General features: G+C 49.8%; 1 protein-coding gene across 12 annotated transcripts in view; it reads right to left on the minus strand.

Moving 5' to 3' along the window:
• Positions 1-9,675, minus strand: part of LOC105477205 (ankyrin repeat and sterile alpha motif domain containing 6) — a 71,289-nt gene extending 61,614 nt beyond the window's left edge. For all 12 annotated transcript variants that reach the window (XR_011612722.1, XR_011612721.1, XR_003016989.2 and 9 more), the window contains exons 1-2: positions 9,291-9,675; positions 3,674-4,176 (exon numbers count right to left, since the gene is read on the minus strand). Coding sequence is in view for 6 of the 12 variants with exons in the window: in XM_011733610.3 (XP_011731912.2) it covers positions 3,674-4,176; positions 9,291-9,649 (862 nt within the window). In the remaining 6 variants the exon portion in view is untranslated. The remainder of the gene's footprint in view (positions 1-3,673; positions 4,177-9,290) is intronic.
• Between the last annotated feature and the right edge of the window lie 5,007 nt (positions 9,676-14,682).

A 14,682-nucleotide genomic window follows, 5' to 3' on the forward strand; every position in this document is an offset into this window, starting at 1 on the left:
CCACCACACCTGGCTAATTTTTGCATTTTTAGTAGAGACGGGGTTTCACCATCTAGGGCAGGTTGGTCTCGAACTCCTGACCTCATGATCTACCCATCTCCGCCTCCCAAAGTGCTGGGATTACAGGCATGAGCCACCACACCTGGCCAGAATCCCAGAATTCTTCATGAGAAGTACAGACACTGCCACAGGACACAGTACATCAATTTTGCCTGTGAAATACTATCAAGAAACAATTTTGCACCTGACTTTTAAAAAATATGTCATGTTCCTCCAAGTATTCACGAACCATCTTTGCTGTGGTGGGGGGGTCTTCTCATGCCAAGACCTTTTCACAGAAGAGTGTCACCTGGTCTTAGTGTTTGCTGCTAAGCAACCATCTGACACAAGTTAATCACTGACAGCGGAGCCTGGCCCCAGGAGGCAGGTGCAGTTGTGTCCTGACACCCAGTGACTCTGGGCACGTCTCCTCCTCACTTGGGGCCTCAGTTTTTTCAACTATATCCAAGCAGTCCCAGGGACCCTGTCCCATCCCAAGGAAAAGAAATCTGCTCCAACCTCCACACCACAACCTCAATGGGGAGTCAGGGGCGTCACAATGACAGCTACTGCATCAAAGGTACCCTGTCCTGCTGCTAATGAAAGGCAGAGACCAGGGGACCTCCAAGGCCTTGGTGGGGGCTGGATTTCCAGGCATGGCACAGTAAGAGCTGGGGCTCCTATTATTTATCTCATCATCTGTCATTATCAATAGCACAGCCTGCACCCTACCTGGGGCTCTTCCCAGGGATCCCCCATGGCCAACACACTCCCTCAGGTCCTGCATGTCTGCTGCAGTCCCACCTTCTCAAGGTTGCCTAACCACTCCATTTGACACAGCAGCCTGCATTGTCCCAGCTCTGCCACACCCAACCTCTTTACATTGCCCTCTTTTTTTTTTTATTTTAACCTCATGGCACTTACCACCTACCTTACTATATATTTAATATGCATATTTCCTATTGACTGCCTATCTCCCCTTATCGAGGCCAAGGTCCTCAAGGGCAGAGATTTGGATCTCATTTGTTAACCGACGTATCCAAAGTGCCTAGAAAGGTGTCTGATACATAGCAGGCCTCAGTACATATTTGTGAAGTATCAGAATGAATGTATGATCAATCAAAACATAAGAGTTTCCATTTATTGGATGTTGTGTATGTGCCAGGGCACTGCGATAAAAATTTTACAGGCATGATCTTACTATTCCTCACAAAAATCTCCCAAGAAAAGTGTCTTTATTGTGACTATTTTATGAAAAAAGACACTGAAGTCCTGCAGGGCTAATTAACATCACCAAGACCACCCAGGTACAGAGTGGGAGAACTGAGCCTCAGGCTGGGTCTGCTTGATGGGAACATGACCCGATCCTGCTGGAAGACCCGAGGTTCGCTCCCGTCAAATACGCCGACAACACTGTGGAGTAACGCCAGTTCTCATGTGCTCCCTCTGGGCCAGGGAGGATCTCACGTGACCCCCACAGCAGTCCTGAGGCGGGTGTCACTCCTACCACCCATTTGTGGAGAAGGAAATGGGAGCTTGGTGAACTCAGGCAACCAGTTCAAGGTCCCTTGACCAGCAGGGGCATAGCCAGGGTCGAACCAAGTAGACAGTGACCTTGGCCACATCCACCAATGTGTCTCAGCCTCTGCGTCTTGGTGAAACGAGGGCATCACCATCCCATGATGCCAGGACAATCCCTAAAGTGAGGCCTGTGAGAAGCTAAGCCCGAGGGCACTCCATGAAGATTCAAGATGCAGAGGCTGAGGAAACCTGGGAAGGAAAACACACACACAGCAGAAGAGGCACAGCTCGGCACGCACGGGCAGGTGCAAGTTCTGGAGTGTCCACTTCTGAGCCTGAGTTCCCTCCCCTGCAAAATGGGGGAACACCCTCCTCAGAGGGTCCCTGCGAGGGCGAGGGGAGATTCAGCATGGCAGGTGTGCTGGGCACGACAGGGCCTGGGAAAGGCAGATCCTTTCCCCATCCCCGCCACAAACAACCCAAACCTTTAAAGGAGAGCAATGGCCTGTGTCAAAAACAAAAACAAAACAAAACCCTGTCCTAGGAGACTGGGGCCTAAGTTCTAATTGCCAGCCTTTATGAGTCCCTAACACTCTACTGTGCTGAGTATCTCACACACCAGAGGATAACCTGCCTTCTGCTCACCACCACCCCGTAGTAGTTGTCATTGTGTCCGTTTCACACATGAGGCAAAGGCTCAGAAGAGTCACGCGTTAAACCAGCTTCTAGAGCCCATGCAGAAGGTGCAGGTGGGAGAATCACTTCTAGGTGCTCTTCCCATGGAATCCTCACCTCCTGAGTGCCACTCACTCAGCTTCCAATGGGTGTGTGACCTTTGACCAGCTTTCTTCCCTCTCTGGGCCTCAGTTTCCCACCTGGACAAAGTAAGAGTTCTCTTGGCTTCAGATAGGCCTTCCTAAACTTCACTTCTTTTTCCTTCTCATTTGAGCGTCCTCTTCATTTTTGCCACCTCTCTGTCATTACAGGCTTTTAAAACATGTTTATTTCAGACTTGTTCTGATTGGATGGTATATTTCTTTTTTTTTTTTTTTTTTTGGAGAGTATATTTCTAATAAGCATTTACCAAATTTTCAGCATCTCTTAATTGATGGGGCCACTGTATATTCTTTCAACGGTAACAAACTTAACACTTTCAGGTCTTTTTAGCCAATGTGCCTGAAGCTACTTTCTTCAGTTCTTGACCTCTCAGAGCTAGATGCTTATATACACTGCAGCCCACCTACTGTTACTCCCTGGCTGTCAATCCTGCCATCGAAGTCAGGCCTTTTACATAGACAGAGGGTACCAAGGCTGTGTGTCGCGATCTTATTGCAAATGGTGCATTAGAGGTTTTGAAACGTGGTATGTCCTGTGGCAGATTTGCTAAGGATTGTTTAGACAACTCTTTACATGCCAGAGAGATGGCAAGAAGTTAAAAAAAAAAAAAAAAAAAAAAGACACACTGCTAGATGTTTTTAAAAAAACTAATTTTCACCAATTTTACATGAATTAGGGTTTGAGAAATGATCAGGGCAGAGGAGGTCAGGCACACTATGGTACAGCAGGGGCTAGCAAACTATAGCCCATGGCTCAAATATGCCCCACTGCCTGTTTTCGTAATTGTAATTTATTGGAACCTAGCCACAACTGACTCATTTACATATTATATGCATAGCCACACCCATTCATTTACTCATTACATATGTAAGGCTGCTTTTACTCTAGCAGAAGTGACTACTGTAGTTTTAACAGAGACCGTATGGTCCATACAGTCTATTTGGCCTTTTACAGAAAAAGTTTGCCAAACCTTGTTCTAGAAGGACCCCAGAACCAACTGCATCAGAATGATGTGGCTGGGGAGAGCAGCCTTGTTATGGAGGCTTCTAGACTCTTGCCCAGGGCTACCAAATCAGACTCTGCAGAGAGTGGGCCCAGAACCTGCATGTCACAGGCAACCCCCTGACACTTAAGCACACCACTTCCTCAGTCTCACTGGTCTGCAGGGCTGGACTCTGAGTTCTGTGTGTCCTTCCAGTAGAGCAATCCTCAGCTTAAGCCACATAAACACAATTTGGGGTCCTCTGTGAAGTCACGGAGGGGCATGCAGCCTGACCTGTTTTGGGCCTGACGGTGGTCATCGGGTCCAGGTAGTCTACAAGGTCCCTGTGCTTGCAGTCCAGTGCAACCTCGAAGGCGGTCTTCTCCAGCACGCTGAGGTGGTCAGGGTTGGCGCCCTTCTCCACCAGTTGCTGGGCCACTCCAAGCCGCCCAGTGAGTGCGGCCAGCATCAGTGGGCTCCAGCCCACGGTCCGGGCTGCGCGGTTGGGGTCCGCACCCCACTCCATCAGTAGACGCACCACGGCCTCGTGCCCGTGCTGGATGGCGGCCATCAGGGCCGTGATGTCCAGGGGCTCATCCCTGTTGCCGCCCAACCCCAGTTGCTCGCCCGAAGGGTGGTGATGGTCCACAAAGGCACCGGCTTCCAGGAGCAGCTTCACCACACCCAGGTGGCCGCCCCGAGAAGCCACAGTGAGCACACTGGCCCCTAGCCGGTTCTGGGCATTGACATCAGCCCCGTGATCCAACAGGAGGTGTGCCACACTCACATGCCCAAATCTGCCAGGAAGATGGAGAATTAGTGACACTAAACACACAGCACTCGGGAGACAGCTTTTGTCGTCCTGAATTGTCATGAATTATTAGTCCTGACAGCTAATAATAAGAGTCTTATTCTGGTGCCAAGCACTGTGCCAGTCCCACAGATACGAATGCACCATTATGAAGGTGAGCAGCTGCCCTGCCTGGGTTCAAATCCAGCTCTCCCCACCACCAGCTGCATGACCTTTAGGAATAACTTTGATTTCTTTGTGCCTTCATTTCCTGATCTGTAAAATGGGGATATAACTGTGCCTACCTCAAGGGTTGTTGCGGATTAAATGAGTTGTATGTAAAGCACCTGGCTCTGTGCCTGGCCACAGGAAGCATTACATCAATGTTAGCGATTGTTAGCTATTACAATTGTTCATGTTACATTACTCAACATGCCAAGGGTTACCCAGCTGGTAAGGGGCGGCATCGGGGTCAGGACAGGTCTGTGTGAATCCCACTGCCCTTGCTTTTTCCCCTACACCATGCTGTCTCTTACATTTCAGACAGTCCATTTTATTCTGTTTTATAGCCTGGGAATCTGTCTCTCTGCCTGTGCTCTAATTTCCACACAGGCAGGGCCCATGTCTGATTCATTTCTACCCACCCCCTCATCCCCAAAAGCACACACCCCATGCCAAGAGGTGTGGCAAGGTTGTGGTCAGCAGATGGGCTAGGCATTGCAGCCTGGAGGCCTGCTGCCACCTGCTGGCAGGAATGTTTGCTGCAGGCAGCTGAGGATCCGGCCTAGGCCAGATGTTCCTCAATGAAGTCACTGCTGGGCCCCTGAAGAGACAAATCTGCACCCACCAACTTCCTAATAAGAGGAGAAGGAAAACATGTGCCTCTTCCCAGCAATATCTCTTCCTTCTTTTAACACCAGAGGGCAGAAAAGTTATGTTTTTGGTGTCTCTGGTGGGCTTGGAGCTGTGTATCTCCAAGCTAGAAGCAGCCCCGGACTAACAAGAAAACAATGACGAGACGGGGGCTGTCTACTCCAGGTTTTCGAGACCACAAAGCCACTGTCACATCTGCACCTGTGAGACAGCTTTCTGGGTTTCTCGATGCTCAGCCCTCTTTCCCGGGCGCCAGTTTTGCACCTCATCTAAACCCAGGACCTCCCTCCTCCTGGCAGCTAGCGGCCCGGCCAGGGCTGAACTCTGTCCGAGGCTCCAGCTGAATACCTTCTGGGATGTGAACCTGAACAGCATGAGGCTCCTCAGCCGCGGAGCAAGAGCCTGGTGACACAGCTCCATCAGCGGCAGGGGGCTGGGCCTCTTGACCTCCACTCCCAGAGCAGAAAGGGACAAGGCAAACTAAAACCAACTCAATGCAGAAAGCTGCACCCCAATGTCTCCCCGCCTCCAGTCATGTTCCCTCCTGCCCATCCTCCATGTGACCCCCAAATGATATTCTCCAAACCCAAATCTGTCACTCACCAGCTTCTGACTGCCGAAGACCTGACTGCTTTGCCAACCTCACTTCCTCCCGCTGCCTCCCCCACACCTTCACCATCAGAGGACTCTCCTGTCCTTATCTACTCAGCACACCCCCAACCGTGTCCTGCTTCAGGAGTCGGCTCAGATCTCACCCACTCCAAGCAGCTTCCAGACCACCCCTCACCAGGCTAGGTCAGTGCCCCTCTTCTAAGCACCTAATTCCACGGGCTTGCCGCTGGCTGCAAGTGAGCCCTCTTTCTCTAATTCTCTCTCTGCACCCACCAACTTCCTAATACAAGTGGCGGGCTCTCCAAGGACAGGACAGGGTTCCAGGCATGTTGTTTCCCCAGCCCCTACCATAGTAGCTGATCCACATCAGGGCTCAGTAAATTTTGTCAAACTAGCTGAGTAAATGAATGCATAAATGGCATAACCACATAGGGGAAGGTCCAGAGGTGAGCAGTGGAAATCACTGAAGAACTGGTGTATCCTCTACTGTAGCAGAGATTTCTAAAAGATTACACTATTTAGTTATCGAACATGAGATAAAATCTAGCATAATCCCTAACAGCAGATTACAAGGTGCTGTCACATTTTTATCTCATTTGATCTTAATAAACCCCGAGATAAACTCACAGATTAGGAAACTGAAGATTACAGTGGAAAGCAATTAATCTAAAGCCTCTCAGTTTGAACGTGATAAAGTCAAAAGTTGAACCTGGACTCAAAATCGAAGCTCCAGTATAACCAATTTTTAAGGAGGAAAAAAGGGCCAAATTAGAGCAGAAATAGTGAAATTTGGAATGTTTTCTGAATTAGTGAGTAGCCCAAGAGAGCACTCAACTATGCGGAAAATAAAAAAGGATTCAAGCAAGGCTGAGATAATGTTGTGGAGGCTAAGTTTCTAATAGGTAACTGCTGGAGATGGGCATGCCAGAGGCTTTCTGAACAGGTGCTGTGATTACTGAAGAATTTCAGCAATTAACACCTGTGTTTAAAGAGCTGGCACACACTTTCCCCTCTCAAAGCACCGGGCTGAGAGTCCAGCTCTGCCCCACTGGCAGGCAGGAAACGAAGGGTAGGGAAGGAAGGTAAACACTATGCAACCCTGTCCCTAGGAGAGAAGTCTCGGGCAAATTTGGCAAGCCGCTTCCTCGCCACCAACATCAAGAGGGAAACTATCAGTTACAGGATTCATGGCTGGGAGCACAGGCTCTGGAGCCACCTCCCTAAGTGTGCATCTGTCTGGCGACTTGGTAGCTATGTGACTGAGGCAAGTTATTTAACTTCTCTGTTCCTCAATTCCTCATCTATGAAATGAGGATGACAAGAGTACCTCCTTCCTAAGGTTTTGTATAGATCGAACGAGTTAATTCATTTAAAGCACTTAGCACAGTGCTTGACTGAAAGTAGGTGCTCCATAAAGGTTACTTTTTTTTTTTTTGAGATGGAGTCTTGCTGTTGCCAGGCTGGAGTGCAGTCACAGGATCTCAGCTCACTGCAACCTCTGCCTCCTGGGTTCAAGCGATTCTCCTGCCTCAGCCTCCCGAGTAGCTGGGACTACAGGCGCATGCCACCATGCCCACGCCACCACGCCCAGCTAATATTTGTATTTTTAGTAGAGACAAGGTTTCACTGTGTTGGCCAGGCTGGTCTTGATCTCCTGACCTCGTGATCTGCCCGCCTCGGCCTCCCAAAGTGCTGGGATTACAGGCGTGAGACACTGCACCCAGCCAAAGGTTACCTGTTATTTTAAGAACAGGAAAAAACACGGCGGAGCACGGTGACTCACACCTGTAATCGCAGCACTTTGGGAGGCTGAGGCAGGTGGATCACGAAATCAAGAGATCGAGACCAGCCTGGCCAACATGGTGAAACCCTGTCTCTACTAAAAATACAAAAATTAGCTGGGCAGGGTGGCACGGGCGTGGTGGCACGTGCCTCCCAGCTACTTGGGAGGCTGAGGCAGGAGAATCGCTTGAACCCGGGAGGTGGAGGTTGCAGTGAGTCGAGATCGCGCCGCTGTACTCCAGCCTGGTGACAGCGAGACTCTGTCTCAAAAAAAAAAAAAAAAAAAAAGAAAAGAAAAAACACTAACGTCACCATTTCTAATACTAAAACACCCACAAGAGTCCAAAGGCACAGGGTGTCTGACAGTCTGGCCTGATGCACACAGAGAGCTGGGATGATAAATAGATGCTCGCTTAGACCCAGTGTGGTGGCTGCCAGGGGTGCGGTTTTGAGCAGGATTCTGGGGCATATCCAGATCCAAGGAAGAAGAGCACAAGGCTTGGAAAGTGTCAGCACATGGGCCATGCATTTGCCGACCCTGATATGAGGGACAGACACACTATACATCCTTCTGGAAGTCTTCCATACATACTACTCCTCAACTTGACCTTTTGGTATGAATTACGCAGCAGAAAGCCGGAGCACAACTCAACACAGGCAGAGATGCTACCTGAATATATAGTCGGTGTCACACCAACTGAGGAACAGCACATTTTAAAATACCCAGGCTCAGACTATCCTGCAGAACTTGGTTAAAACTGGTGATCAGGGGTCTCCGAGACACTCCGAGGCAGGTTAGTGCTGCAGTCACAAACCTCACTCAGTAAATTCCTCAGCTCCCCCCTCCCCCCATTCCCTGGCAACCGCCTTCTCTCCAGGGGGGACTAGTACATCATTCTACTCATACATAATTCTACTAGTCCTACCAGCTCGTGCACCCAAGCCTTTGCATGGGCCTCCCATCATGCCCTTCCCACATCCCACTTGTTCTGTCCTGGCTAATTCTCAGGCATCCACGTGGAGGTTATCTCCACGTGGATATAAACATCATTTCTACCAGAAACCTTCCCCAACGTCTCCAAAATGGGTCAACTGCCCCCAGAGCTACTCAAACCTTTCCGGTCAAGCTCGTTCCTTTGCCTGGCCTGTCCACCACTGCCCTGGTGGTGACTCTGCCTGGTCTCGGAACATCCTCAACGCCAAGCCAGGAAGGGAAAGCAGGTTCTGAGGAAACCCTTACTGCAATGAGAAATGAATTAAATCAGGCTGGGCGCGGTGGCTCACGCCTGTAATCCCAGCACTTTGGGAGGCTGAGGCAGGCGGATCACAACGTCAGGAGATCAAGACCATCCTGGCTAACACGGTGAAACCCCGCCTCTACTAAAATAATAATAATAATAATAATAATAATAATAAATAGCCGGGCGTGGTGGCGGGCGCCTGTAGTCCCAGCTACTCGGGAGGCTGAGGCAGAAGAATGGCATGGACCCGGGAGGAGGACCTTGTAGTGAGCTGAGATCGCGCCACTGCACTCCAGTCTGGGCGACAGAGCCAGACTCCATCTCAAAAAAAAGAAAAAAAAAAAATGAATTAAATCTCTAAGGTTCTAAGTCTCTACGATTCTGTTCGTTGTCTCCAGATTCTATTCTGAAAGGCCAAAGTTTCTAAGAATCTGATTTTATGTTAATACAAAAGTATTTCCATTTCTATGCTCAAAGTTTACCAAAGACTACTCAAAGTTTACCATCCCAACTCTAAGGAGTCCTTAACTCTTTACCTCCCGGGACATCTGGCCGCCGGGGAGATCCGGCCGCCCGGGGCCGCGTCCAGGGCCCCTGAGCCCCGCCGCCTCACCTGGCCGCCTGCATGAGCGCGCTCCAGCCGTAGTGGTTGCGGCTGTTGACCGAGGCACCGCGGCGCAGCAGGAAGCGCACCAGCGGTTCGTGGCCCCCGGCCGCGGCGAACTGCAGTGCGGTGTTGCCCGCCTCGTCCGAGCAGTCCACGGGCACCGGAGCCCCGACTGCCGCCGCTGCTGCGGCCCCGGGCCCGGCCGCCTCGGCCCCCACCGGCTCCGCGCCCGCTTCCGGCTCCGCGCCGCGCTCGGCTGGCTCCGCTGCCCCCGGCTCCAGCAGCCGCCGCGCGGTCTCCGTGTCGCCCTGGTCACACGCGCGCAGCAGCAGCTGGAAGGCCGGGGGCAGCCCGCCCTCGCCCATCGCCGTAGCCACGCGCGGCCCGCGCCCGTCCGCCCTGCCTGCCGCGTCGGCTCCGCCCCCGGATACCGCCCGCCGGCGCCCCCTTCCGGCCGCCCGCCCGCGCCGCGCGCCTACTGTGTGCTAGGAGCTCGCCGGGGCCGGGGCCGCGCGCCTACTGTGTGCCGGGAGCGCGCTGGAGCCGGGGCCGCGCGCCTACTTTGTGCCGGGAGCGCGCCAAGGCCAGGACTGCGCACCTCCAGTCCCCGCACTTGGGAGTCCAGGGAAGCTCAGAGGAGACCCCGCTGCAGGCCCGCGTGTCCCCTTCCGCCTCTTCGGCGCCCGCTCGCTGCCCTGTCCCGGAGCTCCAGAGACTTCCTGCCAGGGCAGAGGTGGGAGCGGCGACCCCATCCCCTCTTCACGCTGCGGCCAGGGCCCTGGGCCCGAGTCTGAGTCCGCAGCTGCATGGGCCTTGACTTTACTAGCGGGCTCCGCTGACCCCACCCCAGCCTCTGGCACTGAACCTGCGCTTCCAGAATAAGGAAGCGGCTGAATTAAGGAACGAGCGGGTTTATTGTTTCCTCACAGTGTCCTGCAGTGCCCTTAATGCCCCTCCTTCATCTGGGCCGGGCTGCTGGGGTTACAAGCGCCTCCTGTACCTTTTCTCTCTCTTTTATTTCAACTTTTATTATAGATTAAAGGGTACACGTGCAGGTTTGTTACATGGGTACACTGCGCGACGCTGAGGCTTGGAGTCCCAACGATCCCGTCACCCAGGCAGTAAGCATAATACCCACCAAGAGGTTCTTCAGCCTAGAGTTCCCTCTATCCCTCCCTGGTTAGCGATCCCCAGCGTTTATTGTTCCCATCTTTGTGTCCATGTGTACTCAATGTTTAGCTCCCACTTATAAGTGAGAACATGCAGTATTTGGTTTTCTGTTCTTGTTAGGTCGCTTAGGATAATGGCCTCCAGCTCCATCCATGTTGCTGCAAAGGACATGATTTCGTTCATTCTTATGGCTTCATAGTATTCCGTAGTATTCCGTCTTATTCCATCGTGTATATGCACCACATTTCTTTCCTTCCTTCCCTCTCTTACCTCCCTCCCTCCCTACCTATCCCGCTTCCTCCCTATCACCCTTCCTCCCTCCCTCTCTTTCTCTCTCTGTCTTGCTCTCACCCAGGCTGGAGTGCAATCGTGCAATCTCTACTCACTGCAACCTCTGCCTCCAAGGCTTAAGCAATCCTCCCACCTCAGTCTCCCGAGTAGCTAGGACTACAGGCGAGTGCCACCACACCCAGCTAATTTTTTGTATTTTTGGTCGAGACAGGGTTTCACCATGTTGCCCGGCTGGTCTCAAACTCCTGAGCTCAAGTGATTCGCCCGCTGTGGCCTCCCAAAGTGCCAGGATTACAGGTGTGAGCCATTACATATGACTCTGTACCACATGTTCTTTATCCAATCTACTGTTGATGGGCACTTAGGTTGATTCCATATCCCTGCTACTGTAAACCGCACTGCAATGAACATACAGGTGTCTTTTTGATAGAATGAATTATTTTCCTTTCGGTATATACCTGGTAGTAGGAGTGCTGGGTCAAATAGTAGTTCTATTTTAAGTTCTTTGAGAAATCTCCAAACTGCTTTTCACAGTGGCTGAACTAGTTTGCATTCCCACCAACAGTCTGTTTTCTTCACAGCCTTACCACACCTATTGTTTTTTGACTTTTAAATAATTGACATTCTGACTGGTGTAGATGATGTCTCATTATGGTTTTGATTTGCATTTCTCTGATGATGACTGATGTTGACTATTTTTTCATACGTTTGTTGGCTGCTTGTATGTCTTCTTTTAAGAAGTGTCTGTTCATGTCCTTTGCAGAGACACAACGAAAAAAGAAAACTTCAGGCCAATATTCCTGATAAACATAGCTGCAAAAATCCTCAATGAAATACTACAAACAGAATCCAGCAGCACATCAAAAAGTCAGTTCACCATGATCAAGGAGGCTTTATTTCTGGGATGCAAGGTTGGCGCAACATGCGCAAATCAATACATGTGATTCACCATATAAACAGAATCAAAAATGAAAACCATATAATCATCTCAATAGATGCAGAAAAGACCTTCAATAAAATCCAACATCCCTTTATAATAAAAACCCTCAAAACAGATTGAAGGAACATACCTCAAAATAATAACAGCCATCTATGACAAACCCATAGCCAACATCATATTAAATAGGCAAAAGCTGGAACTATTCCCCTTGAGAACTGTTAGAAGACTCTCACCACTCCTATTCAACATAGTACTGGACGTCCTAGCCAGACAACCAGGTAAGAGAAAAAAATAAAAGGCATTCAAATAGGAAAAGAAAAAGTCAAACTCTCTCTCTTTGCCAATAGTATTAATCTATACATAGAAAACCCTAAAGACTTTGCCAAAAGGCTCCTGGAAACGATAAACAAATTCAGTAAAGTTTCAGGACAGAAAATCAATGTATAAAAAGCAATAACATTTCAATACACCAATAACATTCTAGCTGAGAACAAAATTAAGAACACAACCTCATTTACAATGGTCACAAAATGAAATACCTTCTCTCTCTTTATCAGTGGTCCTTGAAGTGTGTCCCACACAGCAGCAGCACCAGCACCAGCTGCAACACTGTTACAAATGCAGATTTTTCTGGCCCTACCCCAGATCTACTGAATCAGAAATTCTGGGTGTGGGTTCAGCAACCTGTATTTTAACAAGCCCTCTGGGTGATTCTGATGCACTCTAAAGCTGGAGACCCACATTTGATCTTCATTGCAGGCCTGCCAGCCACCGGGGAGGGCCCAGATGATCATCCCTAGGTTACAGAGGAGGCAACTGAGGCATAAAGAGGTTGTGTCTTGCTAAAGACTCCACGACTATTCTGCAGGAGAACTGTAAGTAGGACTCCGGTCTTCCATTCTCAACAAATATGTGTTGAGTGCCTGCTATGTCCAGACACTGTTCAAGGTTCTTCTGTAGCTCACAGATCCATGAGAGCCTGAGAACCAGTTCTGGAGGCCCCAAAGCCAGGAACAATGACCCAAATCTCATGCCACAGGTGCACCCTGTAGGAAGATGGGGTTGGTTCAGGCCCTTTTTGGTGTTACTGGCTTCAGATTCAGAGGCTGAGGTGGGAGTGCCTGATTGGCCCAACTTCGGTCATGTGCTCATATAATAGTGGGAAGTAGTTTCTGCCTCAGAAGGTAGGGGACTCCCAAATCTAGGAAGGGGGTTCAGATGCTGGGCAGTCAAAAGGATAACAAATGTCTGCTATGAAATATTCTCTCCGGACACCCTTTTTCTTTTGGGAAGCCTTTCTCTCGTACTCACAGTCTGTGTGTTCAGTGGTTAGCACATATCCTGATTGACTTCAGCACAGGACTTTTTTTTTTTTTTTTTGAGATGGGGCTCTCCCAGGCTGGGGTTCAGCGGTGCAATCCTCACAAACTGCAACCTCTGTCTCCTGGGTTCAAGTGGTTCTCTGCCTTGGCCTCCCGAGTAGCTGGGATTACAGGCACCTGCCACCATGCTCGGCTATTTTTTGTATTTTTAGTAGAGACGGGGTTTCACCATGTTGTCCAGGCTGGCCTCAAACTCCTGACCTCAAGTGATCTTCCTCCCTCAGCCTCCCAAAGTGCTGGGATTACAGGCATGAGCCACCGTGCCCAGCCCAGCCCAGCCCAGGATTTTTGCTAAAGCAATTGAGAATGAGACCCTCTCTGCTGAGGTTGCCAGCTATCAGGATGTCAGGATATTGTAAGCCAAACTGGTGCTCACTCCGCCACCACCTGAAGACAGCCTGCCTGAGTGAAGTCACCACAAAAGAAAGCAGAACCAAGTGATAGAAAGAGACTAAGTTAGAAAATCCCTCCCCACATTCTTTCTGGTGAGGTTTATTTTGAGGAGCATTGTAGTCATTTGCATTCCAAGCCTTAACAAATGGATAATTTACTATTTTTGTAAATGAATGGGTTCATACTACGCATGCTATTCTGAATCTTGCTTTTTTTTTTTTTCTTTTTTCTTTTTCCATTAACAAATGTCTTGGGCACCTTTCCATGTAGGTAAATACAGACTGCTACATTTTAAAAAAATGGTTGCAGCCCGGTGATGTGGCTCCTGCCTGTAACAATCCTAGCACTTTGGGAGGCTGAGGCAGTCAGATTGCCTGAGCTCAGGCGTTCGAAACCAGCCTGGGCAACACGGTGAAACCCTGTCTCTACTAAAAATACAAAAAAAATTAGCCAGGCGTGGTGGCGTGTGCCTATAATCCCAGCTACTCGGGAGCATGAGGCAGAAGAATTGCTTGAACCTGGGAGATGGAGGTTGCAGTGAGCCGAGATTGCATCACTGCACTCCATCCTGAGCAACAGAGTGAGACTCCATGTCCAAAAAAAATTAATAATAAAAATAAAGAAATGATTGCACGAAACACCATTCGGCAGATATACTATAATTTATTTAATCATTTTTATTTATTTCTATTTTATTTTTTGAAATGGAGTCTCACTCTGTCATCCAGGTAGGGTGCAGTGGTGTGATCTTGGCTCACTGCAACCTTTGCCTCCTGAGTTCAAGCGATTCTCCTGCCTCAGTCTCCCTAGTAGCTGGGATCACAGATATCCACCACCACGCCAAGCTATTTTTTGCATTTTTAGTAGAGACGGTGTTTCGCCATGTTGGCCAGGCTGGTCTTGAACTCCTGACCTCAAGTGACCCACCTGCCTCGGCCTCCCAAAGTGCTGGGATTATAGGTGTGAACCAGTGCGCCCAGCCCATTTAATCATTTTAGAATAAGGCACAGTTGAGTCCAGGTGTGGTGGTTCATGCCTGTAATCCCAGCACTTTGGGAGGTTAAGGCGGGTGGACTGCTTGAGGCCAGGAGTTCGAGACCAGCCTGGCCAACATGGCGAAATCCCATCTCTAATACAAAAAAAAAAGAAAGGAAAAAAAACAGCCAGATGTGGTGGCACATGCCTGTAATCCCAGCTACCTAGGTGGCTGAGGCATGAGAAT

Source organism: Macaca nemestrina, chromosome 14, assembly GCF_043159975.1.
Source record: "Macaca nemestrina isolate mMacNem1 chromosome 14, mMacNem.hap1, whole genome shotgun sequence".
NCBI classification, from domain to species: domain Eukaryota; kingdom Metazoa; phylum Chordata; class Mammalia; order Primates; family Cercopithecidae; genus Macaca; species Macaca nemestrina.